At 51.5% G+C, this 27053-nt stretch overlaps 7 protein-coding genes across 7 annotated transcripts; 4 read left to right on the top strand and 3 right to left on the bottom strand.

The window, feature by feature from the left end:
• Positions 1 to 3958: 3958 nt before the first annotated feature.
• Positions 3959 to 8391, bottom strand: SMAC4_09207 (uncharacterized protein; the record flags this gene model as incomplete). The annotated part of the gene is made up of 3 exons (XM_003346856.2): positions 3959 to 5749; positions 5804 to 7909; positions 7979 to 8391. 3 exons carry the CDS (start codon positions 8389 to 8391, stop codon positions 4327 to 4329), a joined length of 3942 nt encoding a protein of 1313 aa, XP_003346904.1. The 3' UTR covers positions 3959 to 4326.
• Positions 8392 to 12902: 4511 nt separating this feature from the next.
• On the top strand, positions 12903 to 13999 carry SMAC4_09208 (uncharacterized protein; the record flags this gene model as incomplete). The annotated part of the gene is made up of 3 exons (XM_003346857.2): positions 12903 to 13070; positions 13197 to 13546; positions 13681 to 13999. 3 exons carry the CDS (start codon positions 12903 to 12905, stop codon positions 13961 to 13963), a joined length of 801 nt encoding a protein of 266 aa, XP_003346905.2. The 3' UTR covers positions 13964 to 13999.
• A 1714-nt stretch (positions 14000 to 15713) lies between these two features.
• Positions 15714 to 15991, top strand: SMAC4_09209 (uncharacterized protein; the record flags this gene model as incomplete). Its single annotated transcript, XM_003346858.1, has 2 exons — positions 15714 to 15840; positions 15921 to 15991. 2 exons carry the CDS (start codon positions 15714 to 15716, stop codon positions 15989 to 15991), a joined length of 198 nt encoding a protein of 65 aa, XP_003346906.1.
• Positions 15992 to 16048: 57 nt separating this feature from the next.
• On the top strand, positions 16049 to 17023 carry SMAC4_09210 (uncharacterized protein; the record flags this gene model as incomplete). Its single annotated transcript, XM_003346859.2, has 1 exon — positions 16049 to 17023. The coding sequence occupies one exon, from the start codon at positions 16049 to 16051 to the stop codon at positions 17021 to 17023; it is 975 nt and encodes a 324-aa protein (XP_003346907.2).
• A 646-nt stretch (positions 17024 to 17669) lies between these two features.
• Positions 17670 to 20295, bottom strand: SMAC4_09212 (uncharacterized protein). Its single transcript, XM_003346861.3, has 3 exons — positions 19898 to 20295; positions 18818 to 19695; positions 17670 to 18726 (listed from the first exon to the last, which is right to left on the bottom strand). The coding sequence occupies exons 1-3, from the start codon at positions 20203 to 20205 to the stop codon at positions 18185 to 18187; spliced, it is 1728 nt and encodes a 575-aa protein (XP_003346909.2). The 5' UTR covers positions 20206 to 20295; the 3' UTR covers positions 17670 to 18184.
• Positions 20296 to 22086: 1791 nt separating this feature from the next.
• On the bottom strand, positions 22087 to 24337 carry SMAC4_09213 (uncharacterized protein). The gene is made up of 3 exons (XM_066090915.1): positions 23852 to 24337; positions 22823 to 23785; positions 22087 to 22748 (listed from the first exon to the last, which is right to left on the bottom strand). Exons 1-3 carry the CDS (start codon positions 24135 to 24137, stop codon positions 22309 to 22311), a joined length of 1689 nt encoding a protein of 562 aa, XP_065946983.1. The 5' UTR covers positions 24138 to 24337; the 3' UTR covers positions 22087 to 22308.
• Positions 24338 to 25490: 1153 nt separating this feature from the next.
• SMAC4_09214 (uncharacterized protein) lies at positions 25491 to 26471 on the top strand (the record flags this gene model as incomplete). The annotated part of the gene is made up of 2 exons (XM_003346863.2): positions 25491 to 25510; positions 25752 to 26471. The coding sequence occupies exon 2, from the start codon at positions 25761 to 25763 to the stop codon at positions 26469 to 26471; it is 711 nt and encodes a 236-aa protein (XP_003346911.2). The 5' UTR covers positions 25491 to 25510; positions 25752 to 25760.
• Between the last annotated feature and the right edge of the window lie 582 nt (positions 26472 to 27053).

The following is a 27053-nucleotide window of genomic DNA, read 5'->3' as shown; positions in this document are numbered from 1 at the left end:
GGTAGCGAGACTCTGAGAGGGGGGTTGAGGCCTGGAACTTGAGGCTTGGAAGTATGGTGCGGGATGCGGACACTAGCTAAGCTACCTGTGACGAACGGCAGTCTGATCTGCCTAAGTGGGATAGCTGAAGGTAGAACTATCAGTAGACGTTCGGTGAAGCCAAAAGGTTCACAACAAGTATGGCAGCGTTATACTGGTCTCGGTGATAATGATCAATTGACTACTGTCGAACTATCTGACAATCTGAGTTCTCCAGTCGTCCTTTTATACTTCCTCGCCCTCTGCAAGATATCTGTTTCCGGATGTTCACGCAACCGTGAACCCCTAATGTGTGGTGATGGGTTCGCGGGCTCACTCCCGTGGTGTTGAGCCTGGCTCACTTTTGGCGGATCGTGAGCCTTTCCGTCCTTGGGGTTGCACAGTCTAGCCCTTCTGGGTTAGTTGTGCTACCAGCGCCCTGGTTGGCCCGTGTGTTCTCTTAAGTTCGTAACATTCCTCCATCTTCTCCATTTTCCTCCCATCATCGACATGGACTCCCGGCCTGTCATGATTGGACGACTATCCGGGCGGTTAGTCATGCATTTGGGTCTGCCACCAGAAGCGCCATGATCAGCTTCGAAACAACATTTCCACCGGCAACGACTTCCAGGTAGTCTTGCACCAGCTGGAGGGGAGGGTTACTGAGCTCTACAAAGCTCTTCTCCTATACCAGATGAAGAGCGTTTGTTCCTACTATCGCAACCAAGGTCTTGTCTTCCTTCGCGGTATACTGAGTTTAGATGACTGGGATGGCGATCTAAAGCTCGTCACCGACGCGGAGGCCGCCGTTCAGAACGACGCTACCCAGTATTTCCAAGAACATACAAAGTCTTCTTTAGGGGAGCTCGTCAAGCATGCTCAGGGAATGGAGAAGCGACTTGGCGACATCCATCAGGACATTCGGGACTTCATTTCGCTACAGAAAGACGCCCGTAAGGAGGATATCGAGTCGGCGTGCCTAAGAGATCTACACGTCGTTGACCCACAAGACGACATGCAGCGGATTGAGAAGAGCAAGGACGAGCTGCTCGACGACGCGTACAAGTGGATCCTTCGCACCTCGGAGTACGCGGCTTTCACAAACTGGGACGACAGCGGATTTGATTGTCCGCCAAGTCGGCTGCTCTGGATAAAAGGACACGCCGGCATGGGAAAGACGATGCTCATGATTGGCCTCATCCGCCAACTCGCTCATCAACCGGTCGCTCTGGCGCCAGCGGTTTCCTTCTTCTTCTGCCAAGGCACAGATACAGCTCTGAACAACGCCACGGCCGTCCTCCGGCCTTTGATCTGGCTTCTCCTTCTTCAGCAGCCACATCTCATATCGCATCTGCTTCAGAAGTACAAAAATTCAGGCGCCGATCTCTTCAAGGACAAAAATTCCTTCATCGCTCTATCCGAGGCGTTCCGGAATATGTTGAAGGATCCTCGGTTGTCGCCTGTGTACCTCACGGTCGATGCACTGGATGAGTGCGCACAGGGGCGGCCAGACCTCATTCATCTCATTTTGACTTCCCTCAACCTTTCCCAGAAGGTGAGATGGCTGCTCTCTAGCAGTCCGGAAGTTGATGTTCTCGCGGAGCTTAAGGGTCTCGGCATCGATTCGTCGAACATTTCAGAGACCTTTGTCGAGCTGGATGCGCAACGTCCGGCAACACCTGTCAACGCATACATCGACCATAAGCTTACAATCCTCAAGTGCAAGAAAGGATACAGTGACAGAATTTTGGCTGAGGTGTCGCACGAAGTCCGCAAACGAGCAGAGAACACCTTTCTGTGGGTGGCCCTCGCGTTCAAAGTACTCGAGACAGTACATCGAGGGTACGCTGTCAAGCGCATTAAAGAGATGCCTCCTGGCTTATCGGAGTTGTACGATCATATGATGACTAGGATTGAAACGGGGCGAGTGATCGAACCCCAGGACTGCAAGACAGTCTTGGTGATTGCGTCTCTTGCCTTCCGGCCGCTCTCTATTTCAGAGCTTTCCGTACTTGCCGACTTGCAATTGGACGTTGCAAAGACGGCTATCGAGATGTGCGGCTCATTTCTTACAATTACCAAGGGAACAGTCAACTTGATCCACCAGTCGGCGAAGGATTACCTGGAGAAGAATTACGAGTCTCGACTTCGGCAAGCTGGGCCCACCCAAGGGCATAGCGAGATTGCTAGACGCTCGACTGATGCGATGTTCTTAATACTAAGACGCAACATGTACAATCTTGACCTAGGCTTCAAACCGGAGAATATGACGCCCCCTGATCCAGATCCACTGGCTCCAATACGATACTCTTGTGTCTTCTGGGTCGACCATCTCTGCTCCATGAACAGCGACAACTCCAGGCTCCTGGGAGAACTGTCCTTGGTTTCTAGTACGAACACAAACCGGAATGATCTTTTACAGGACAACGGGGTTGTCTATGCATTCCTCAAGACGAAGTACCTTTACTGGCTCGAAGCTTTAAGTCTACTCCAAGCTGTGTCTGAGGGCGTCAACGCCATTAGACAGCTCGAGAGCCTACTACTAAGTATGAGACTAATTGCGCACCGGAAACTCGATCTAACTTAAAGATATAGGGAGGCAATGATCAGTGGCAGTTAACAAAACTTGTTCGGGATGCTCACCGATTTATTCTTGCTTATAGAGGGATAATTGAGCAAGCTCCGCTTCAAGCTTATATATCAGCGCTCGTATTTGCTCCGTCCAGCAGCTTAATAAAGAGCAATTTCAAAGCAGAAGAACCTGACTGGATTCGAAGTAAGCCGGCTATAGAATCAGATTGGAATGCATGCCTCCAAACCTTGGAAGGCCATAGCGATGCGGTTCAGTCAGTAGCATTTTCGCCCGATGGCCAGCGGCTCGCATCCGGTGCGAGGGATGATACGATCAAGATCTGGGATGCGGCGTCGGAGAGCTGCGTCCAAACGATTAATATCGGCACTATAGTAGAGCACATATCGTTTGACCATACTAACCGTTATTTACTTACCAACGTTGGACGTATTGATATAGCTACAATGACTGCCGAAAGCCGAATTGTGCTCGATAATCCAGAGAGACATGGCTATAACTTAGGATCAAATGGGTCTTGGATTACTTGCAACGGCCAGAATGTACTCTGGTTGCCACCAGAACGCCGAACCTCTTGCTCCGTCTTCCAAGAGCGGATAATATTCATTGGCAGCGCAACCGGACAGATTTCAATTATCAGTTTCTCGCGAGACATATAATGTATTCTAAGTCTCTCCCAACTACTTTCTCTCCATTTCTTTTTTCTACCATGCCACCAGAAGCGTCTGGGAGGATAGGCAAATTTATAGGAATTTTGTAAATTCTAGTAACCTTCCACTGTCGTCAAGATGACGTATTTGTCGGTGGGCTGGAAAAGGCGACAAGGAAAAAGGGCTTGATTGTTGTTGTTTTGCGGAAGAGGAGAAACGGAAACCAGGGCAGCCTAAATACCTGAGAGTGCCCAGGGCATGGACTTCCAACAAGATTACCTAACCAGCGGGTCTCTCGACTCGCGAGCTAACCGAACAAACACACACACAAATAAACCAGCACCCTACTGAACCGTATCGCAAGCCCCAGCCAGCTATGGTAAAATGAGATGATACAATTTGACAAGGACAGCACGAAACTTATTCGACTTGGACCTCCCTCCATCTTAGCCTCCGGCCTCCACTTCCGCATTTACACTAGAGGTACCTAAATCTACCTTACTTGTAACATGTCGGATGGAATGGAACGGCCCGGGCCGTGTTGGAGTAACACGAGTTTGCCACCCGATTCCACAGTCCGATTCTACAGTCCACCTCGAAAGGGTTGGAAGTTGGAACGGGCACCTTCTGATCTCTTGTTCTTGAGTAGAGTACGAATATCTCGTGACATTAGATTCTTCTCTTCTTCTCTTCTTATCTCTTATCTCTTATCTGCGTGGCTACCTAGAGGTGATTATATAACAAAGAATTTTGAAGTCAAGGCATCAGATCCCAAACAACATGGCAAAAAATGCTGAACATGCTAAACATGCTAAACGTGCTAGACATCAATCGATGATGGACATGAATGACTGGATCCTCTGCTCCTCGTAAACATGCTTGAACTGCTAAAAAGCACAAACGCCAAAAGCCAAAAAGCTTCCATCTGTCTCAAACGTCGAGCGCAGTCACACTAAAATACTAAATCAGTGACTCGCTTGGGTATTAATACTCTCCTTCCCCCCTCTTTCACCGTCCATTACCTCCCTCTCTTCCCCCCCATTACCCATGCCCATCCCCATCATTCCCTCAATGCGCCTTCGCCTTCTCCTTCTCTTTCCCCTTCCCCCGTCCAATTGTCCCCATCCTCTTCACCTTCCTCGCCAAACTGGCCCTCCTCCCCAAATGTACATCCTCCTCACTTTTATCCACGCGGAAACTGAAATCGACTACTCCCACAAGGCTAATCATCGCCTTCACAAGCCCCTCCAAGTCATCGCAGACGAGACCTGTGCACACTTGTAACACCGCAAACTCCGCGTAGCCCGGCTCATCTTGCAACAGACCTTCCAGCAAGTTCTGGTTAGTCTGCTGTACTGATCTCGCTCGGCTGTGAGCCCTTGAGTGCGCACGCGATGGAGCGCGCGAGTGAGCGCGAGAGTGAGGAGGCGAAAACGCTCTTGGTCGAGAGAACGATGGGTTGCGGCTGTGAGTAGGACTATGGGCCTGGAGGCCAGGAGGGAAAGAAAAGGCGAGGTGGGCCGAGCCGACGCTAGGGGAGTGTGTAGGTGATTGGGTAGGGGAGACGCCGCTAGCATTGACATTCTCCTGAACATTGGAAAGGGAGTGGCGGTTATTACGAGAATCATGCTGCAAGTGAGAGAGGTGGCTGATTTCGTGCTTGACGTGCTCGTAGTCGTCTTCGCCCGAGCGGGAGTCCATGAACTTAAATGGCTCGGGCCTGTCGTAGAGATCGTCGTCGAAATCGGATTCGGATTCGTCACCAGAGTTGTACGGGCTTGCCGGGTGGCTGCGTAGCGGACTGGCTGTTCCTAGGCGAATTAGGCGGCGAGTTATCTCGTACGGGCGCGGAAGCGGCATGAATGGTGGGAGGGATTGGCCGGAGAGCAAGGAGTTGGAGAGCAGAGTCAAGGTCGACAAGATCGTGTGATGTGTAGGCTCCAAAGTCATTACTAACTCGGCCACTTGGTTATCCCATTTCGGGTACACGGCCACTGACGATGCGCGGGGGCTGGCAATCTGGTTTGTCGAAGCGTATGGCTTGATCCTGGTGGGGGCGTGGATCGGGTTGGTAATCGTGTAGCTCATAAGTGTCAAGTAGGCGACAATGCGATTGCTCCTGAGGATGATCTCATCGTACACCTCCCTGGGAAACCTGCCACCGATGGTGGGCTCCCACTTCTGCCACTCCGAGTGCTGAGACATGGAGGGAATGAGCATCATCAGCTTGCCGAAGATCTTGGATCGGAATTTGAAGAGTTGGTGAGCAGGTGTTCCCTTCATGTTGACATCGCCTGCTTGCTCGGAAAGCTTGGTTTGAAGGGTGGAGTTGATGATGGACGAGTAATTGGCAACGAGGTAGAGGGTTGCTGAGAGGTCGCGACGGAGCCAGGTCCGGTCGGTAAGAGGGGAGGGGAAGATGGTCCAGATGAAGGCGACAAGACAGCCGCCAGCAACGCAAGCCAGACGGTAGGGGCCTAGAAGGTAGATTCTGCAAAATGTTAGTGGTGCCTCAAACAAATACAGGAAAGAGAAGACTACTCACTCGTAAACAGGCTGCCCCGTTCTCTCTGCTGCCGCCTTGCCAATCTTCTCGACTTGCAGCTCATACCCAACAATCATGACCTGCGTCACAATGGTGATCATAACCGCCGGAATGAACCTCGGATACTTCAAAAAGAAGTAATAGCACAAGAACACGCTCAACCACAAAAAGACAATAACACCCGGCGTATGCCCATCAACGATATACCACACGATCAGCGACAACACCATAGCTACCACAGTACCACAAGTACGGCAGATGAAGCCAAACAAGGATTGCCCAGAAGTCATGGTCATGCCGATGGCTACCATAATCATAGCCCAGACGAGACGTTGTTCTCTGAAGAACGCTTGGGTGTCTTTGAGGTAAGCGACGATACCAATGGACATGGTGGCGCAGGCGACACGGAAGCCAAAGGCGGATTCTTCGGATCCAAAGAACTTTGAGATCTTGCGCAAGCGGTTACCGAAGCGTTCCCATGCTGTAGCGGGTGGTAGATGCTCGGGATCCTTTTTCCTGTTGTTGAACCCGTCGCCGAATGAAACAATAGTGTTGCTGCTTTCTGAGAGGTCAGGCGATCCTTCGGCTGTCGAGTCTTCGTTGCGCAAAACCGCAAGGAACCACTTCTCCAGTCGTCTGAAACCCGGCATGATCAGCCGCTTCCGGGACATGGTCCCATCTTCCACCTTGGAATCGGCATAGGCAGCGAATTCGTAAACGGCGTTGCCAGAGGCGTGCATCAGGTTCTCCATGTAGAGCAGAATGTTGAGCTGGGCTTGGTCACGCTTTTGGCGCTCGAGTGGGACCTGGTCCTGGGCGGAGAACCCTTCTTCGTCGTAGATGAGACCCTTCTCTTTGACCCAAATCTTCAGAAGTTCGCCCTTTTTGGCATAGAAGGCGGTAACCTTCTCATGGATGACCTGAGCATATCCCAAATCGCCAGGCTCGAGGGGTTTACCGGCCTTTTCCTCCACATCGGCGGTCTTGGATTTCTTGGGGCGCGGGGTGAGATCTAACTGAAGGGCAGCGTGTTGTAGACCTTTGTCGATGGCTTCGGAGAGGATTTCGAAGGGTTCGTGCATCTGCTTCATGACTTCGTTCCATACCCGCTTTTCGATCTCCTTCTCAGCTACCACCTCGGGTGGCGTGTCTTCTTCCGTGTACCACCCCTGAGTCTCGGAAACCCGCTTGAAAATGTCGATGATGGTAGTCATTCCCAGAACAGGGATGTACACGTTCCTTAGCAGAGCAAACATATGACCCAAGTCCTTGGCGTCCAACCTGCCCCAGGCAATATCTCTCTTGGCAAACGCCATATCCGCATGTAGCTTTCCAGAAAGTTCTCTTAGGGCAGCAGCCGTCTCGCTCAACGCCTTCGCAGCCTTGGCCTCCTTGGTGATTCTCGGCTTCCTATTCGCCTTTTTCGCCTTCTTGGCCTCCTTCCTGGCCCAGGTATCGGTTCTCGTAGCTGGAGCGAACATATCCTCTGACTCGAGACTGCGCATGTAGGCCTTTTGCAGGGCAGACGTCTTTCTCAACAGGCCCATGGCACCAGCGAACTCCTTGAAGACGACCAGACGGCTGCTGACAGGGAAGATGATGAGGTTGACAGCCAGGGCAATAGCCATAGCGAGCAACATGGCTGTCAGCAGCTGCTGGACAAAGTTCTTGGCGGCGGTCATGGTGGTCATGATGGGGCCGAAAGTGGCGGCGATGTTGACCAGGATACTGTAGAGGATGATGGGTAGGTTGAAGGCCGGCATCTTGGCTCTAACCACATTTCCCAGCCAGATGTTGAAGAACAGCCAGACGGCACAGACGGCGGACTGGCTCGAGTTGTAGGTCGGGTATGGCGAAACTGGGGCGTCGGCGGGAGTGGTATGTTCGCGAGCTTTGACGGCGGAAAAAAGGGCGAGCATGGATACGGCAGAGCCGAAGCAGATGGCCAAAAGGTTGAGGACCGTGTTCATGAGGAACTTTCCACGGGGGAGGATGGCAATGGCGAGGACGGAGATGATGGGGACGAGGTAGCCCACGGTGCCGAAGTACATGGCGATGGGGTGGGCTTGGCACATGGCGATGCCGATGGTTGGGGGAAGAGAGCCTCTGTGTTTTTGGCCGAGTGGTCAGTGACTTGTCTGCTAGCAATTGGTGTCTGATTTGGGAGTGACATACTTGAACATCATGAGGACTGTGGGCACATCGAGGCCCAGCTTGGCAGCTATGGCGGCCAGCTTGCCGGGCTTCTTTGGCTTTTGTGGTACCGGGTTCGGGGCGGCATTTGATACGTTGGAGCGGGTACGTGTGTAGTCCTCGGTGTCGCTGTCGCTATCGGTGGTGAGGCCATCATCATCGTCGTCTACTCGTGGTGGTGGCGGTAGTGTTGGAGTTGGTGGCCCGGTACTATAGTTTTTCGTCTGGTCTTCTTTTTGTTGCTGGTGTTGTTGCTGGTGTTGTTGCTGTTGTTGCGAAGTGACGGTGGTGGCTGTCGCAAAGCCATCTTCTATCGAATTGGGGGAATCGGGATTGGAGTAGTTGCGTGTTGTCTGTCGCCGCCTCGGGTCGTTGGCATCCTGTTCTTCTGCCATGGCGAGCGACTGTAGACTTGACTAGCCGCGACTTGTGTGTGTTGAACTTGGGAAAAAGGAAAAAGGCGAAAAGATCAGACGGTGAGGTGACTTTCTCCAAGTTTTTGTGGATTTTCTTCGTCGCAACTTTCTGCAGGGGCAGTGACTTGCGAGTGGAGTCGTCACTCGGAGATAACAAGGCGGGTACGAGTCGTGTAAGCCCAATTGCTTTCTGGGGCAATGGTAGGGTGCTGACTGATGTCTTTAGATGGAAAACAGATGAAAAGGAGATGGCAATGGGATGGATTGGACAAGAGCAGGAGTCCGTCTTGATATTGATCTTGCTCGTAATTGTTAGTGTATTTTTCATTCGGATCCGGTGCCTTGCCGGTTCAAATGGAAGTGCGTCATTGAACGGCAGGAACAATTTGGGGTGCGTCTGTGGTGGGGTCATCCCTCCAAGCTAACAGGCCTTCTAGCGGTTCTAGGGACCTCGGCGCCCACTCACCGCTGGCCGCCCAGAACTCCAGGTCACGGATCGACCACTTGCAGCCAGAAGAAGCCCCGCATCTTTTCATCACCTGGATTCCCGTCCAGCACATCAACTTTTTCCCGCCATCCAACAACGGGGCCGCCAACTTGGATCGCAGACTATTTGAATTTTGCTAACGGTCGCGCATAAAACTGCCGGCGCAGTCGACTAAACCCGATGATGGCTTGTGTTTCTGAGAGGCAGCTGTGCAAGAAGACCTTCTCCTCCTCCAGCAACACCACTTCAACGACGGCGACCAGTCCCTGTCCAAACCACGACCCAAACACCACCAGCTAGGAAATGATTCGATTCGTCCATGTCGCCCGATTGATCAGCGCCCTCCTCCTGAGCTAACAAACTCTGTCCCAGGGTATTTGAGACCTTGGGTATCCTTTCAAAAGCCTAGAAGCAACAGCGTAATTTCAGCGTCCCTCGCCTACAACGGGCCAAGCAGCCAAGCAACCCCAAGAAACTCCAGACGAACGAAACACGGAAGATGGCAGATTACAAACAAAAGCCCGGGGTGGCCCCGGAACGGCAGTCGTTGGGTTGAGACGGAACACCGCAATACCTGAAACTTCCATTGGGCATCCATCGGTATCAGAGCTTGTGTCCGACTCTCCGTCCCTGGACTACGTATCCCGACTCCACGGGTCTTCCCTGGTGCCGTCAGGGGCGGTGTTACATATATCAGATCTGGATCTGACGACTCTGATCTAAGCCCCAAGGTCCCCGATGGTGCCGGCTTACAAAGTCGAGACCTCCTGCATACCCGCTTGTGTCTCCAAGCAAGCCAAAACAATTTGTTGGTCGTTTATAGCTGCTAGCTGGTGTGCCGGTGTGGTGTAGTTGGTTCGCTCGCCAAGACATGGCCAACGCGCTTGTTAGTCGCAAGGCATGAAGGGTGCACTAATATTGCCATGTTACAATTACTATTCGACGGCCCGTTGGGCTTATGCTTGCTTGTGCCGTTTCCGTCAAGTGTTCTGGAGACCGGACATCTGGGATATTCTGTTTCCCCTGGCTGCACCAGGTGTTCTCTGGTGGCCAAGTGCTAGAAGTCATGGTCATTCATGGTACCTGACCTGGAAGGATTGAAGGGGATTGCTCCTCGAAATGGACACTGTTTCCTTCTACTCCGAGTCCCGGCAAGTCCCGGCTTCGGAGTCAGAGGCTCGATATCGAGGAGGTTCTTTCGTCCGATAGTTGACATCGAGGTCGCGACTTTCTTGGCTTTGGATGTTTGTGGGCTGGGGACGGGCTTGGTAGGCAGAATGTGAGGAAAGAGTGAGTGGTCACTTCCGAATCCCGTTCAGGGACTCCTTCATGGGCGTCGTTGCCTTCCCATCTCACTGGCCAAGTCCTAGTGCAGAAAGCCGAGGCTCGTTTTCAATGGGAGTTTTCCTCTCGTTGTCTTGGGTGGACCTTGAAGCCCTCGACTTTTTGGCTTTTTGACGTGTTCGTTGGTGGGGATGAGATGCACAAACGGGTAGGAAGGTAGAACTGTCACTTCCACTCAGGATTCGGTTGAAGGGCTCGTTCGCCGGCATGGACTCCCTTTCCCTTCTACTTCCGACGCCAAGTTCTGGCGCAGGAGGCAAAAGGCTTCCGCCGAGGGTTTTCTTTGCTCCACGGTTTGATTCCGAGGTTCACGACGGACTTTCTTGGCTGATGGTTGTGGGGTGGGGATAATGCACAAACGGAAGAAGGAAGAGTGAGCCGTCACTTCCAAATTCTGTGTCCATATTGAGAAACCGCTCATTGGCATGGATGCTCTTTCCCTCCTTCGATTTACCAAGTCGGATGCCGGCATAGGGCACAAGAGTTCGTGAGGTGGTTTCGGACGTGACCCGGAGACGGAGAGAATGTTCCTGTTGAACCCTTTACTTGGTTGTCAGATACCACCAGACGGGTTGCCCTGGCACCTCGGCAACTCCTCAGCAGAAGCACCTTTCACACCTCAGGATCGGGATAGAACAAGTCATTTGGCATCTACTCCCCTTCTTGGCTCCTACACTGCACATTCTTTCCCTTTGGGTGTGGTTGAAACTTGAGATTCAGCCTCGGCAACTCGACAGGAGCTCCGGTATTCTGGCAATCTGGAAAGTTTGCCATCTTTCCTACTCAGTTGTCTTGCCCGCTGTTTGAAGGTTGCGTTGTCTGCCTCGCGCCCTTGCCTCCTTCATTCACCTTCTCATCAATTCCTTCACCAAACCCCTCTACAACATGGTAGCCCGTGCTCAGTCATCCATGTTGGACATCAAGCCGCATGCATTCACTTTTCATGCCATCGCCTGTCGCCGCCGTTATTCCTCGTTTGCAGCACAGGGTATACGTTCCCCAGATACCGCACCTGGCTTGTTTGCTGTCTTGAAACCTGTAATCAATCTCTCTTCACGGCTTGCAATAAACAAACCTGCATTGGAATTACACCTCACCTATCCCAGTTGGCCGGTTTGGCCGGGGCTGAGAATGAACCAGATTCCAGTCAAGTTTGGAAGCAGCTGGATTCTACATGGCGGAATACCGCCATTTCATCAACTGCACCGCCAGATTCTGGCCACTCTTGCTATCAACTCATTTTTAGTTGGTTGAGACACTCATGAAAGTAATGTTTGTATCCGTTGAAATTTGGAATTGGGAAGGAATCTTTACAGATGCAAGTGTGCTCTGTATTGGTTTCACTTGTGTGCTGGCAATATGTTTTGACGTTGATCAATCTCCACGAATTCGTGAGGGCATCTGTTGGGCTCAATCAGAAAAGTCTCTGTGGTCCTTTAAGATATGTCGTGTCTTTACCTCCAGTCATCTCTCTGTCGGGTCTACTTCACCTTCTGTCAAAGACATCAAAGTGTCAAGCACATTCGTTTACCTCTATGGAAGGATAAAAGACGTTTCAACAACTCGTTCTCTCCAGTCTCTATTCATTCACCGGACTTGCATCCGACGATGGAATCACCAAGGGAAGGTTACGTCTCCCACGGTCCTCAAGAACGACGCCATGACAACTCGGGTCACTTCGAAGACGGCACACCCGTCCATACTCCTTGGCCTCTGTATGCTCCTAGCTTTCAAGATGCGCATGGCAGAGCTTCACATGTGCAACAGCAGCACCACCAGCCTCCTGCTGGCTGGAATCCAACACCACTGCCGTCCGTGTCAGAAGGGTATCAGGATAGAGGCTGTGTTTCCGGTTTCTTGCACTGGATCAATTTCCCCCGCAAGATTGATCGATGGCTTGATCAACTCGAGAACCCCACTCATCCGAAGTTGACGAATGGCATCTACATCTCTAAACGCCGTCAGTGGAGCGATTGGAAGCATTTCCCATGGCTAACCATCATTTTCATCATTTTGACTATCGCTTGCAAGTGTTCCCACGAGGTCTTCTTTTGTCATACGGTACTTTTCCACGACGTACAGGCACTGATTCTCACCACAGGTACTGTTTTCGCAGTGATTATTGCTCAGGGGCCAATGGCTATGACGTTAAGGACTGGTCCTTTCCCGGGATGAAACAGCCGGCCGAAATATTCTCCCTCACATCGACAGTCGCAAACACTATTATGGGGTTCGCTTTTAGCGGCGCAGGGATAACAATGTTCTGGCTCGAAGTGATGAAACCCGGCGGAATACCGATTACGGATTTGCATTATTTTACACAAGGGTTAAGTGCTTGGGGAGCGTTGAAGTCTCTATTCAAGAGAAAAGGCGTAACGATTAGTTTTGGTAAGCTCGTCTATTTCCTTGTATCTGATACTCACTACCACTAGAGGCTAAAGGCTTCCATCTGGTTACCGTTTCCCTATCCTTCTCCATGGCTATTGCAACGCCATCTGCTCTTCAACTATTTCAACCTCAAATGTAGCACGGTAACTGACTCAATACAGTCTGCATTTTGGTCACTGCGAGTAGTCTTGCCCGTGGCCCTCTGCTACAAAAGGTGCTATCGACCGAAACAAGCAGTATAACACTCTCGGGGATTAAGAACCTCCACATCATGCCGAACATCACAGACAGCTGGGGCGGTACAATGATCGAACGCGGTAATAGCTCGGTCTCTAGGTTCAGCGTTGGTTTCGCCCAGGCCGTCCAGGAGTTTCAAGCGAAGACGCCGATTATGCTCATTGATGCGCCACCGTGTAACAATTGCACCCTGACAGTTCAAGTAAGTGATGTGCCATTACCAAGCCCCGGAAGTACTCATTATATGGGTACGTCTGAGCTCCTAGAGCTGTCTGCACTATGCGAGTCCTTTTGCTGACCAGTACCACTCCTACCTGTCCTACTCTAGGCACTCGGATTCAACGTAAGAAACTGCACCGAGAGAAAGAGAAGATACATTATACCGGAGTGCCACGTTGACGATCCCTCTGATTACGACGGAGGCCCACGCGACCCATTCCGAAACGCAACCTTTTTCGAAGTGGCCATTACTCGAATAGCTGCCCACGAAGAGGAGGATAGGTCCTCGGCGCTGAACGTGACCGTTTTACGGAAAGCCTCCGAAGCCTGTAACGACCATACCGTGATCCGCGAGTATAAAGTGGTTCCGTCGACGGTAGAGTATAAGCTTTTTATGAACGGCCAGAAAGTGACCTTCGCCTACAACAACTGGACAGACGACAAGTTAATTCAGGAGGTGTATGTGTTCACCTTCAAGATTTTTTCTTCATTCCCTTCCTTTCTACGCTGCAAACACCGCTATCGTTGCTGCACCACCTACACGTTCAAGAATTTGCCGCTATATGCAGCGCTATTGCTAACCACTCCACCAGAAACTATAAGAATGAAAACGTCGGCTCGGAGGGTGACTGCAACACCATCCATCCACTCGTTGTCTTTGGCAGCCAGCTCATGAGGGGCAAATCCGAATTCATCAGAACTTCCGAGAACTACATGCAGAACCACAACACAGGGCTTACGCCCTATCTCTACGCGCGCTCCCCAAGCACCAACATATCCGCTGGATGCTGGGGAACGTTTGACGATCCGTTTGACGACATCATCAATGCCTACCGTGAGCTGGGGTTGCGATTGTCCATCCGCGAAGCGGCATAGAAGTGGGATGAGGTGGACAGGTTGCGAGCGGCGGGCAACGAGTCCTCTGCGGACGCGTTGATGGACATGATATCACAGTATGGGATGTCGTATAATGACACCGGGGTTCGAACGCATTATGCTCTTCATCAGCGGGAGTTGGTCATAGCTGTCATCGTCAGTGTCCTGGGTCCGTTACTTACGTTTTTGCTGCTGATGTGGCAGTGGTATAGAGCAATGGGGTCCGGGTTCTGGAGGCTGGGGAGAGATGTCAGTTTGAGCCCGTTAGAGCTGGCTAATGCTTTCTTTGGCGGCGGGGGTAGTGTTGGTGGTGGCGGTGGTGCTCCGCGTTGGATGAGACAGACTGATGGGGTGTTGAGTTCCGAGGGAATCAGCAGCGGAACTCTCACGCCAACATCACCACAAAGCGACAGCAGCAAAAGCTCTGTGACTGTCAACGGCAGTGACAGTGGTGGCTACCACCAACAACAGCACTTGCAGCACACCCTAGCCAACATCTTGACCGGATGCAGCAGCAATGCGTCAGCTGATCAGATTGTGAAGCATATCGAAAAGAGAGCGTGGGCTTTTAATCAGGCTGACTACTGGTTCGACAAGAAGAGGATACCAAGGGTGCAATACGGAGTAGATGACCAGACGGGTCGATTGATGTTTTTTATACATGGGCCGAGAGATGGTGAGGACAGGAAAAGGGCGATGGTAAGACCGCCAGTCAAGGGTGAGAAGTTTTAGTACCCGAAGGATGGCGAAGGGGTGTGTGGCGAACGTCAAGATGTATATGGTATTTATGTAAGTTGGGGGGCATGGGCTGAGGTTAGGAGTTATGGGAATCTTAATCGACACAAGAAACTGTCTTCTTTGGGGTTTACAGGAGTATAGCCAGACTGATATCTCCTTCTGGTAGTAGATCATCTGGCTATTTTCCGAGATTTGACACCAAAACTCCGGTCACGGCAAAAGAAAGCGCCGAATGCCAACCTATGCAGACCTCCCACCCATCTTGGTCCAAAACAGACCGACTTCGTCCCTGCCGGATGCAAATTACGTGCCTCATAATTGTTAGCGGTATAGTAACCTACCAACAGATTCTACGCAAACGACAGTGAGTACCTCTACGTGTTAGGAGATTATAGGGTTATACCCTAACTGCTGGCTGACGATGTTGAGATTCGATCTTTCACTGATGGCAGATAACAGATTTGTTAGCGTAATGCAGTACACTAACAGCTGATGCACCTAACCAGCCCTGTAACTGTTATCGAACCTCGACGCCCCATCTAAGACGCTGCCAAGACTGATGTGTGTTCTCGGTTTTCTGCATGTTTGTCCCGTCCTGTGCATAGCTGTACGATAGATGGGTTGATTGTGCAATCATGTCGCTCGACAAACGCCCGTTTATCGGGTTACCTCGGTACCAATGCCAAGCAGACAGGAACCAAACGGGGGGAAAGGGCCCCTGGGTTGCACTTCAATTCAACGTCTTGACTCTTCCCCATTCCACCACCAAACAAACAACCACATAACGCACCTCTATGGTACCACCTTGCCAAAATGTCAAAAGACTGATTAATGAAGCGGCCCTTCCGGCATGGAATAAGGTGCTTTATGGGTCTAAAAATTGCCCGAGATTTGGAGACCAGAACTACTGGATTCCCGAGACGACCCATGAAATTCATGAGACTGGCAATCATGATATCACGGTCAAGCTTTGGGAGAAGCTGGAAACTTGCAAGTTTTGGAAGAGATTGAAATGGAAGATGGTCCGATTGCCCTCAAAGTGCCATGGGATGTGGCGGGAAATGGTGAAGAGATCATTGCTGGTGGTAATAAGTTGGCGGTGGACAGGGAATTAAAGAGGATTGAGCCAAACGATGCCTGTGAGTCCCACGAACAAAAACGCTGCTGGACCATTGATGAAGAACCCAAACAAAGCTGACCACTAGACGCCCACCTCCAGCTAAAGACGCCTTCACCGCCCTCAGTCCAAAAGCCCAAACCCTAGCCAAACCCAAATGGCACACAGTCTGAGAACCCTTGTTCCATGAGCCGTGTCCCAAATCCCTCGATGTCCGAGGTTACGACCCCATGGGTGAACCCATCGACGACCTCCGCCGGAAATATCAAGCCTCGGGACTCCAGGCCATAGCCAAGTTGGTCACCATCCCCCTAACGCCATCGAATCCCTCACTTCCGTCAGGCCACTGGCAAGTGGAAGGGCAGTTGAACGAGCGCATTCTCACCACTCTTCTCTACTGCGTCGAGTCCCACAACGTGATAACCCCATCAATCTCCTTCCGCGTACCCACTCACCCATCGCTACCCGAGTACCACCATTGGTTTGAAGAAGACGCTCCGTGGGGGGAAAGCCTTATAGAACGGCTCTATGACATGTCCTTGTCCTTGGCGAAGGAGTCTACATGGAATACCACAAGCCGGAGGGCCCAAACAAAGAGGGCAGAGTGGTCAGAAAACGTCAAGGACAACAATGCCACTGGCCGGGGGACGCTTCCAGTGCAGAACTACGGCCATGTGGATATCAAACAGGGAAGAATGATTGCTTGGCCGAATACCATGCATCACCGCTTCTCCGGCATTCAGCTCCAGGACAAAACTCGACCCGGGAAGATGAGCTTTGTGCAAGTGAGTCTTGTCGACCCAGAGCAAAGGATCGTCTCCACTGCGAACGTACCACCGCAGAGAGGGGATTGGTTTGGTGATGCCTTGTTCCAAGCAGGGAAGGACTGGGGAAAGGTCTCGAAAGAGCTGACTGGGTTTTTGATCGAGCAGGGTGTTGAGGTTCCGATTGGGGTGTTGCAGGAGATCCAGAACGTTGGGGGCGGAGAGAAAGACAAAGCTAGAATAAAGAGACCGCACCTGCCAAATGAGCTGATGGATATGGTATGGGATGAACTGAGTGATGATCACTCGGAGGCGCTGATGCCGAGGAGAGCGGCCGAGGAGATAAGGCTGGAGTTGATGGAAGGGAGAGAGAGGTTTCGGAAGAAGATGGAGGAGAATTTGGGCGAGGATAGGTCTCGCTGGATGATTCCGGCATCCTGACCGGCAAGACTGTCTCGTATGTTCCCAAGACCCATAACGTCCTGATTGACAGGCTCCTGCTTTGGCGTTGGAGTCGGAGGGCAACGGTTAAGAGCGCTGTTGAGTGACCGTGACTTAGATGGCAAAACAGACTTACTGGTAATATTGGGAGAAACACCGTCCGGAATTGCATCCGATGGATTCTTAGTATTCTGTCCAAGCGACAGACAGCCAGCCTTCTTCCAAGTCACAAAAGGACGCACCTTCTATCAGTCACCTACTCTCCATCCTTGGCCAGACGTGGGCTACGCAAACATTCGGGACGGAATTGCCCAGCGGGCAGGCATGAGGCAGCTTACAATGATCAGTCCAGACACAAAAGGGAGGTGATTCCTGCCTTTTGATGACACGCCCGCTGCGATGGGTGACAACTTCGGCTGGGCGGGGTGTAAGGAGCTTGCACTTGTTCTCCGAAATGACCGGGACTTGCTCCTCTCGAAAAAGCTAGGAAGGAAGCCAGGTCAGGGAATGAAATCAATGGACCAAGTAGAGTAGCAACGAACGATCTAGTCGTGAGTGGATTGGTAAAGCACTAACAGAAATAATGCCAAAAACCACGCTCGTCTGTTAGCGAAAGAGCGGGTACCGTACCATCTCGGAAGCCGCCAACGCCGACTCCAGCCCTTTGCCTCGGACCACCAACACATCTTTCACATCTAGACCTGCAAACAAATTGCAAAAAATGACACCGACTTTGAAACTTACACAAATTTTTGATGTCTTCCCCAACTTTTGTACCCCAAACTCCTTTTACACGCCAGAAAAGGACATGCCAAATGGCAATGCAACACAACCTCCCATCTTGATCCGGAACACCGCCACCAACTTTTGTCGTTATCCCAACTTTTTGTCATACCGTAGCCAAGTCCAGTCGTTATATCATGCAAACAAAAAATAAACAAAAAAACCAACTCCCAAACTTTTCCCCAACCCTTCTGCTTTTTTGCTTTTGTCCATATCCCATGCCTTCCATCCCTTCCGTTCGTTTTCATATCCCATCATGTCCATGACCATATCTATATCAATATCGTGTCGTATCCAAGATTCATATCGATGTCATCAGCCGTCCATTTCTCCTTTCCCTATCCTCGTCCCATGAGTTCCTAGCAAGCCCAAGGACACTCACTGCTCCCTAGAGTACTTGCAAAACTGCCTCCACCGCTCTCCATACCTGAAAACCACCACACTAATCGGCGCCAACGCCATGCTCATCGCTCCGAAAACCATAAATCCCCAACCGTACCCAAACTTCTCCACCAGCGGCGCCGTCGTCAACGGCAAGAAAGTGCCCATAAGACATCTACTCACGATAACCCCCGTCATGGCGCTAGCACTGAACAACCCAAAGGCATCAACGACGTACGCCATCAGGGGGATCAAAGTGAGCATGGCGTTGGCGCCGATCATGGCGCATGCGAGCAACAAAAAGGGCAAGGGGAGACAAAGATGGGCGACGATGCCGTAGAAGGTGATGGCGAAGGGCATGCTGAATGCGCCGATGATGGTGAGCGGAAGACGGAATTCTGGTTTTTCGACGGGGGTGGGGTTTTCCGGGGAACAAGGGCCGAGACCGAGGGTGGCGGAGGCGTGGCGGTCACGGAGGTGGATGTAGATGCGGTCGAGGAAGGCGTTGCAGGTTAGGACTGCGAAGAAGGAGCCGACGGCTGTGGTACGTTAGTATTTGCAAATGCTGGTTAAAAAAAAGGGAAGAGGGAAGAGGGAAGGGGGAAAGAAGGGAAAGGGAAGAAAACATACTAAAACCCATAAAACACAACCCCTTGACCGCCCCCTCCAACCCATAATTATCCTCCAAAATCTCCGGCAAAGTAACACTAATCACGTAAAAGAACGAGAACGTGACACTCCCCAATAAACTCAACGCCATCAACAGTCCCGACCCAAAGACCACCAAGAACGGTCTCAACACCGAGTCCCTCAGCTTCTTCATCGCCGCCCGCTTACTCCCAATGCTCATCTCTGAGTATGTCCTCTTGTGCCCCATTCCTCTTTTTCCGGGTCCATTTGCTAGGTTCAGGTTCGCATTCGCCTGATCCGCCAACCTCGATTTCTCCTTCAGTCTCCGCTTGATGATAGCCACTTTATACGTCTCCTTGAACAAACACAGGAACAAAACCTCGCAGATGGTGCTGAGAACGACAGCGCCCCAGACTACATTCCTCCATCCCACTGAGTCTGCCACAGCAGACGCAATCGCAGGACCAATGGCTCCGCCCACTAAAGGGGCGACGAAAACCATGGACATTGCGCTCCCGCGTTGGTCGGAGGGGAACATATCGCCCACAATAGCCGGGTTTAGCACATTTGAGGCAACAGCCAGTCCGGTAAGACATCGTGATAAGATGAGGGTTGGGACGGAGGTGGCTGTTGCTGTCAAGATGGTGAAGAAGATCATCAAAATGTTGGAGATGTTGAGGGTTGGGTAGCGCCCGAAGAGTTCCGAGAGGGGAGCGATTAAAAGAGGGCCTGCGGCTTCTCCTAACTCCCAGATTGTGACGAGGAGGACGGAGGCGGATTTAAGGTTTGTTGGTGGAAGCGATGGGTCCGTTGGAGGTGGCGTGAGGGAGCGGACGATTGAGGGAGCTAGAGGGACGAGGGAGATGCAGTTGAATGTTCTGGATGTGAGTTAGCTTTTGTTTTTGTTGGATGGATGAGAGTATGTGAAAAATAATGGGGGAAGGAAGTGAGATGTGTGTTTTTTGCGGGGGATGTTGAGTAAGGTGACGACGACGACAAGGTTCATGATAAATTTCATGGTGGTGAGATGCGAGTCGATGCAAGCAAATAAGATGCAACCCGAATACAAGGCCAACATACACACTAAAAGCCGTCATAGCCAACAGCGCCACAACACTCCATTTGAACGGCGTCGGCCAATTTTGCGGATTATCCGGGTCGTCGTCAAAGTTGATATCCTCCAATCCGTCATCATCACCATTGCCGTTGTTGTCGCTGTTTGCTCCTCCGGTCGCGGCGTTGTTCTGGTTATGCGGTGCACGAGCCACCGTACCATCCGTGCCGTACCGCTGCGATAACAATTCCTCGGTGTCATGATGGCTGAGCAAGGGCCTGCTTTCAGGTGCAAGTTCGTCCGATAGTGATAATGTCTTGCTGGTTCGGGTCATTTTGGCGGGCTGCGGGATGGGCGTTCCTGCTTCTTGCCGTTCCGTTTTGGCGGGATCGAGGAAGGAAGTAGGTTATTGTCAGGTCCGTCGTCAAGGGAACAAGAAGAAAGGGAAGAGGATGGAAAAGGAAAGGACATCCAAGGCTGATATCAATGACGAAAATTTCTAACAGCCTCTTCAGTGCTGACCACACGCCCTTCTCGCTCGGCACGCCCTTTCGGACTTGACGCTACCACTCTACACTACGGCGTACTGCGGTATCGATACGGCGCTACCAGGCAACCCGCTTTATGCACAATTTCTGCAGCATGCGCAGTGCAATGCACCAATAGCGCGTCTATTCTAGGCCTTGTTACAACTTCTTATTGGCCAATTTGACTTTTTTGTCGACAACCATCCGATGAGCCGGTCCTAGTGAATGCGACACAAGGCGATAGCGGAGAGATAGGGCCATGTACCCCGAATTTATCACCAGAACATGAACAGGGACCTGGGATGGGAAAAAGAGAAAAAACCCCGGATTGCATAAGGCGGGTGGAACTTCTGTGAACAGATCAGTGGATGAATGGGTTGGTGATAGTGGATGTTATAGTGGAGTTATGTTGACGATAGTGGACGACAGTGGACGACGGTGGACTCGATGGGCAGCAATTGATGGGTTCATCGTTGTACCCAAAAGTGGAAGCCAAGCTTGATGGCCAGATGATGATGCTTGTTTTTTTTTTTTCGACTTTTTCAACTTTCGATTTCCCATCATGTCAGATTGTGTGACTCTTCAAGCACTTTCTGAGAATATCGTACTCGGGAGGGTGTCCCCGGAGAATGCTGAAAATGTCTTGGTTAACCCCAGATCCGGAAAGGGCTCGCCACCAAAACCACGCGATATCAAAGCCATGCATGTCCCATCAATCCCATCCCGCAGCACACCATTGATCAATTGTTCCCGTCTCTACCGTCTTGGACAGTCTTGGACAGTCTTGGGAACGGGAAAAGAATTCCCTTTTTTTGCCCCTATCGGAGCGAGAGGGTTGTTTACTTTCGGAAAACAACGGCTTTGGTTGTGGTTTCCGGGGAGACCTAACCTCTAATCGCGGCATTGAGGTTATATGACTGACGCCGACCACGGAGTTGCGTATTCGCGTCCGACCAAAATAATCCGACTTGGAGGTTAATATCTGAAAAAGGTCCTGCGCCCTTCTGTCTTGATATTGACAAGAACAGCGGGCCGACCAGGCATTTGCCTTGATGCACTGCGCTGCTGTGGTGCTTCCAGCGACATCAATGCAACTACTCGTGGTGCAACTTTCTGTGCAACTGATGGACGATTCTCGAAAAGCGGGGAAACCTCGAATTTCACCACCCGAGCCACCGCAACCACAAATTCGAGGTTCCGTGCTTTTCTCTGCATCGGCATCGGCATCACGACTTCCGTGTGGTTCGGAGACGACGGCAGAACTCGCGGGAGGGTCGCACCGTTGTTCGTGGTCGCGAAGAGAACGTCATTCTGGCGAGACACTCGGTTTCAGGTTTGGTGAGACCTCGGGGACTTTTTGGTGCCTCGGAGGTTCTGTGCGCTGCGGGCATCCAAGTTGGAGGGGGGACAAACCATCTGCCAAGATCCCGGGTTAGGGTTATACCCACCATTCTCAAACTTGCGATTGCCTCATTTCCATCTCATTTTTTTCCATCTCATTTTTTTCCATCTCATTTTTTTCCATCTCATTCCAAAATCGGTACCAACTACCAAAACCCACTATTTGCTTGCTTTAACCACCGCAAGTGGCTCTTATACAAGCAGCTTGTTATCATATTTCTCCTTTTTTTTCCTTGCTTGGACCTTCTAACCCTCAAGCTCACTTCCTTCTCGCTCCGTTGCTGTAGATGCAGGTTGCAGTCAGCGACCCCGAAGGCCTTGAAGGTTTTAACAGTGGCGGTCTTCAGGAATGAGCTCCTTCACATGTACATCCATCTGCCCGTATGCGTGCGTGCAAATGTGCGACGAAGAAGGGAATCGATTGAACCATCTATGTACCTAGCCGCAAACGCCATGCTAATATGCTATGTAACTCAAGCATGCAGCAGTACTTCATGTTCTAAAGGCAATCAACCCCAATTCGTCAACACCGCGACACCAACGGCAACAGCGACACCCAGCACCCTACTGCCGGCACTCGACCGCATCCCACTAGCACCACCTGCCACCGCAGTCGCCGCGATACCACTTACTCCCCCATCCGTCGACCCTGCTGCCGTCAGCGATGCCGATGCCGTTCCAGTTGGGATTGCAAGCGTGGTGCTAACGAATCCCGTGGTTATGGTTCCAGTTCCCCCACTCCCACTCTCGGGGGCTGCCGTAGAGGTGCTAGGCCTCGGGATTGATGTTTCAGAAACGACATCCACCACCGCCGCCTGCTGACCCGGCTGCACCGCGCACTTGCCTACTACTCGCGAAAGATCCGTGACATTCCTAAGGGCGGCGGGCGTGGAACCGCAGGAGGAGGCTTGCGTGAGCCAGATTGAGTGAGTTTGGAGGTCGAAGACGGCTGTTCTTGCTGTCAGTACCATATCTACCACCAAACCAAAAGGGGAAAAAGAAGAAGAATACTTCAACACTTACCGTATGCAGAACGGAGAAACGTATCCCCCAAAAGCGTAAAACTCTCACTACCCACCACCCCCAAAAAGCACGTTTTTGTCTCCCCCTCGCCCACCTCCCTTATCATTTCTCGGTAGGGGACCCTAACCGTCACCTTTTTCTCCCCTGCCCCTTCACTCCCTGTGCTTGTCGTTCCAGTCCCAAACTCAAAATCCACAGTCCCATTCATCCCAACATACTCACACCCAACCTGATAAAACCCATTCGCATCTGCCGCCGGACTTCCAAAATCTTTGGCTATTTTGCCTGCCAGCTTAGGCGGCAATATCGTCATCGTGCTTCCCGAGTCCAAAAACGCAGGGATTTGCGATCCCTCATACTTCGCTGTCGGTTCACCCGAGGGAGGCGTGAGGTTGATACCACCCATCTGCACCCAGAACCTCGGAACTCCATCCGGTGACGCAGCAGCTGATATGATTGGTACTTTCGCCAACGGACCGGAGAATTTGGAAGTATCGACGCCGCCAAACACAATGGTTCCTTCTTTTGCTGATTTCGATCCCAGCGCAAGCGTATACGCTTTAACCTTGGTAACGTTTTGTGCATAAAGTTGGTCAACAAAATTAGGATACTTCGTAGCCAATCCCTGACCATACCCAATCCCTAGAATCCCACTAAATGCATCCTTGGAACTGGTAGCGACGCCGAACTGGACTTTTTTCAGGGAAGAAGCGGAAGAGGTACCGGCTAAGGAAACAACGTCGGTGACGTAGGAGATGTTGGCTGAGCCGATGCCGTAGTGCAGAGTTTTGTTGGTGCCGAGGGAGACGGCAGTGGAGGAGGAGGAGGCGTTATAGTGGCCTATTCGTTGGCAGAAGATAGAGTCGGAGGCGGAGACAGTGGTACAGTCGGGGTTTACCCAGAGTTCGAAGGAGCCCGTGTCGAGTTGGGTGTAGACTGTTTGGGGAGGGGTGCCGATTTCGACTGAAGCAAGGGGTGGGGGCGTTAGTTGGGACTGTAGGCAGGTAAGGTATAAGGGGGGTGACTTACGTTGAGCGTAGTAAGCTACATCGGACCGGTTATTGAGAGCGAGTTGGATGCCTCGCCGGGCAAAATGGTCGATGTTGGTGGAGTGGATGATGGGGAGGTGGACGCAGCCATCACCGGAAGTGTGGGTGGTGAGGTTGAGAGGTTGTGATGTGTTGTGAGCTGTGAGGTTCTGGTTTGACTTGTGGTTGGTGAGGTGAAATGGGCCGGTAAGATTGAGATGTTGTGCGGAACATAGTGCTAACTGGAAAAGCACAAGAGATGCTGATAAGAAAGGAAAAGCCGCCATGTCGGCGGCCGATAATGCGTAAAAAAGGTTATCGCAAAACGGTTGGCATGGATACCAAAGATTGATATGGGAAAATTGGATTAATAACGAAACAAAAAGATTTGCTGATGCTGATCAAAGCATGAAACAGAAGGAAAATCCAAAAATAGACTGTGAGTAACGACCCGCGTACTATCAAGTGAATAAGAAACTCAACCCGAGTTATTGATCATCGATTCCGTGGAAGTCGGGATGAGAGGTTGAGATGTCCGAGTCACTCCACTCCGCTCCAGTCCGGTAAACACACCGGAAGAGGTATCGTGATCGGGAAAGAAAGAAAAGAATGGAAGTAAGAGAAGGGAGAAACAAAGTGGAAAGGTGAAAGGGAGACGATGAAGAAGTCCACAAAACAACTTGATGGATCTTCAAGGTAAGTTTGGTACCATGGGACTGTGCGAGGTGGGTGGAGGACTGCCTCCCGTTTACCGGATGCCGAGAGCTATTGGGTGTGTCAGCCCAGAATTGGGAATACCACATGGAGACCCTTGGTATGTTTCCCCGAATGAAATTGACAGTTGATTGATGAACTGTCATCAATAGGTGACGAAGCCGGTCCATATCCGGAAAATCTCATCGGATATTCTTTCCTTGATGCCACTAGCATCTCCAACCTCAATACCCTCGAACCAGATTCAGCACAAGTGAAGAACTCATCTCCAGAACTTCCATCTTAAAAGGTCATCGAATGGCGTGACAGATGCCTCATCCAACCCTCGAATCCCCGGACACAGTCACATTCGTCCAAAAAGGTGCGACACCACCAGAGCGCAGTTGAGCGGAGATCAAACGTCAAATCCAGGGGTCGATACATGGGGCTGTGAGCCTCCAATCCAGGGGTTTGGGTGCAGCCAAGGAGTCCCCAGAGATGAAGGGGTGCGTCAGTGCGAGCGAATCAGAGGCGGATGGCCCCTTGTTTCAGGAACGCCTTCATATGAGGGCAGTGACATTGTGGTCCTAAGTGAAGTTGTTAGCGGTTGGTTTATGGATGGGGACTTGGCGATGTTTGGATATTTGGGATATTGTCGAAAGTAAACATTATCTTCTTTGATGGGGAGGGTGGAAATATCATGAGGGCGACTTGGTGATTGCCCTGTATTTGGGGACCTCTCGGGGCATGAATCGGTGAGGCATTGATCCTTGAAAGATCTGCCGCTGTTCTCTCTTTGTTGAAAATGATCGAAGGTTGGTAGTGGGCAAAGTTGGAAAGTAAAGGGAGGCGCCGGAACGTTCAAGTCAATCTCACGCTGTATAAACGATGGCATGAGATTTGAACTAGAAACAAGTTGCAAGTGAGAAGTCGGAGCTGTCCAAACAATGAGCGCGGAGGTTCAGGCGTTGGTAGCGTCATCGATACCAGGTCGCGGGGCTGCACTAACAATTTTTTAGGCTGCCATTTCTGCCTGCCGGGACCTCTTCGGCTCTTCCCGATGATGACTCCCAACGACAAACGTTCAACACCCAAGCACCAAACATCCACACTTGTCACCTCAACATCAACATCTAAAGGGCAATCACCAAACACATTGTGTCCAATTCTCGATTTGTCTTCTGCCATCACTTTTACCCAAACTACAGCGCGCGAAAATGGCACCCCTTCCCCGCCCCCCTCCTCCCGGAGGCTTCACCTTCACCGTCTCCCCCTCCGCCTCACACCTCGCCCATCCCACCTCTCACTTCCTCTCCACCCCTCTCAAAGGCACAATCCGCCCACAAGGTCTAGCAGGCGGTGCCCTCGTTTTTTCTAGGTCTGCGTCTGACAGCCTAGACCGTATCCTCCTCCTGCAACGCGCCCCGCACGACTCCATGCCCTTACGGTGGGAAATCCCCGGCGGCGCAATCGATCCCGAAGACGAGTCGTTCTTGCATGGTGTTGCGAGAGAAATGTGGGAGGAGGCGGGGTTGGTGCCCAAGAGGATGGTTTGTCAGGTTGGTGATGAAACGAAGCCGCACGTGTTTTTGACGAGGAGTGGGAAGGTGGTGTTGAAGATTAGTGTTGAGGTGGAGGTTGATGAGGGGTGTGGGGTCAAGGAAGAAGGGAATGGGGGAGTGGAGAAGCTGGAGGGAAAATGGAAGGGGCTGCCAAAGGTGGTGGTTGATCCGAATGAGCATGTGAGGTTTGTGTGGGCGACTGAGGAGGAGTGTAGGACGGGGGTGATGGTGATCGATGGTGGTGGCGGAGAGAAGGAGGAGTTGAAGTTGGTTTTCACTACCAAGGAGCAAAAGGAGACGATTTTGAAGGGGTTTGAGGGGAGGAGTAAGAGGGCGCTGGAGGGAAAGAAAGTAGAAGAGGCTTAAACATGAGCGTACCTGGCGGACATCACGAGGCGCTGGATTGGAAGGCAGCCTTACAAGGATCCCTCTCGGTGGTCCGGTTCAACATGCTCGTCAACAGCTACTCCGAGTTACGTACGCCGGTATTCGAAGTGCGTCACCGGGGTCTCAAACATGACCCAAACAATCAAGAGCTGAGGCATCGACACTATCTCGAGTACTACAACCACTTTGTTCTTGATAAAGCCCTCCACTCTTCCGCCCCCTATCGCCCACTCTGTCCAGGCTACGATTGCCAAACCGACAGGAACTGGCAAGAAGACTACGTCCACAAACAGAACAACGTGGTAGATGCCTCGCGCTTCCAAAACAAGATGTTCGAAGCGTGCGTAGATCTCATCAGACTCGTGACAGCCCTATCGCTAACAATTCTGCGATACCCCATCTCGATCTACGTCTATGGCCGCAAGACTGGTTTTCTTCCTCCATGTCCCCCTCCTTCCTCCCTTTCTTCCTTCCTTCCTTCATTCCTTTATTTCCTTCTTGCCATTGTCCAGAATCGCAAGAGGAGTTGACGACGGTAAGTAAATGTTATTGCTCCCAACG

The sequence above is a fragment of the Sordaria macrospora genome, chromosome 4 (genome assembly GCF_033870435.1).
Source record: "Sordaria macrospora chromosome 4, complete sequence".
In the NCBI taxonomy this organism is placed as follows: Eukaryota; Fungi; Ascomycota; class Sordariomycetes; order Sordariales; family Sordariaceae; genus Sordaria; species Sordaria macrospora.
Note: the sequence above shows the minus strand (reverse complement) of the source record. Positions and strands in the feature narration are given on the sequence as shown.

Coding starts and splice junctions, on each gene's coding strand:
- SMAC4_09212 (XM_003346861.3), bottom strand. CDS start 20,205: ATGACCCGAACCAGCAAGACATTATCACTATCGGACGAACTTGCACCT. Junction 19,696..19,897: donor GCTATGACGGCTTTTAGTGT/GTATGTTGGCCT, acceptor ACTCACATCCAG/AACATTCAACTGCATCTCCC. Junction 18,727..18,817: donor GTTGTGTTTTATGGGTTTTA/GTATGTTTTCTT, acceptor AACGTACCACAG/CCGTCGGCTCCTTCTTCGCA.
- SMAC4_09213 (XM_066090915.1), bottom strand. CDS start 24,137: ATGGCGGCTTTTCCTTTCTTATCAGCATCTCTTGTGCTTTTCCAGTTA. Junction 23,786..23,851: donor TGTAGCTTACTACGCTCAAC/GTAAGTCACCCC, acceptor CCCTTGCTTCAG/TCGAAATCGGCACCCCTCCC. Junction 22,749..22,822: donor GTTTCTCCGTTCTGCATACG/GTAAGTGTTGAA, acceptor CAGCAAGAACAG/CCGTCTTCGACCTCCAAACT.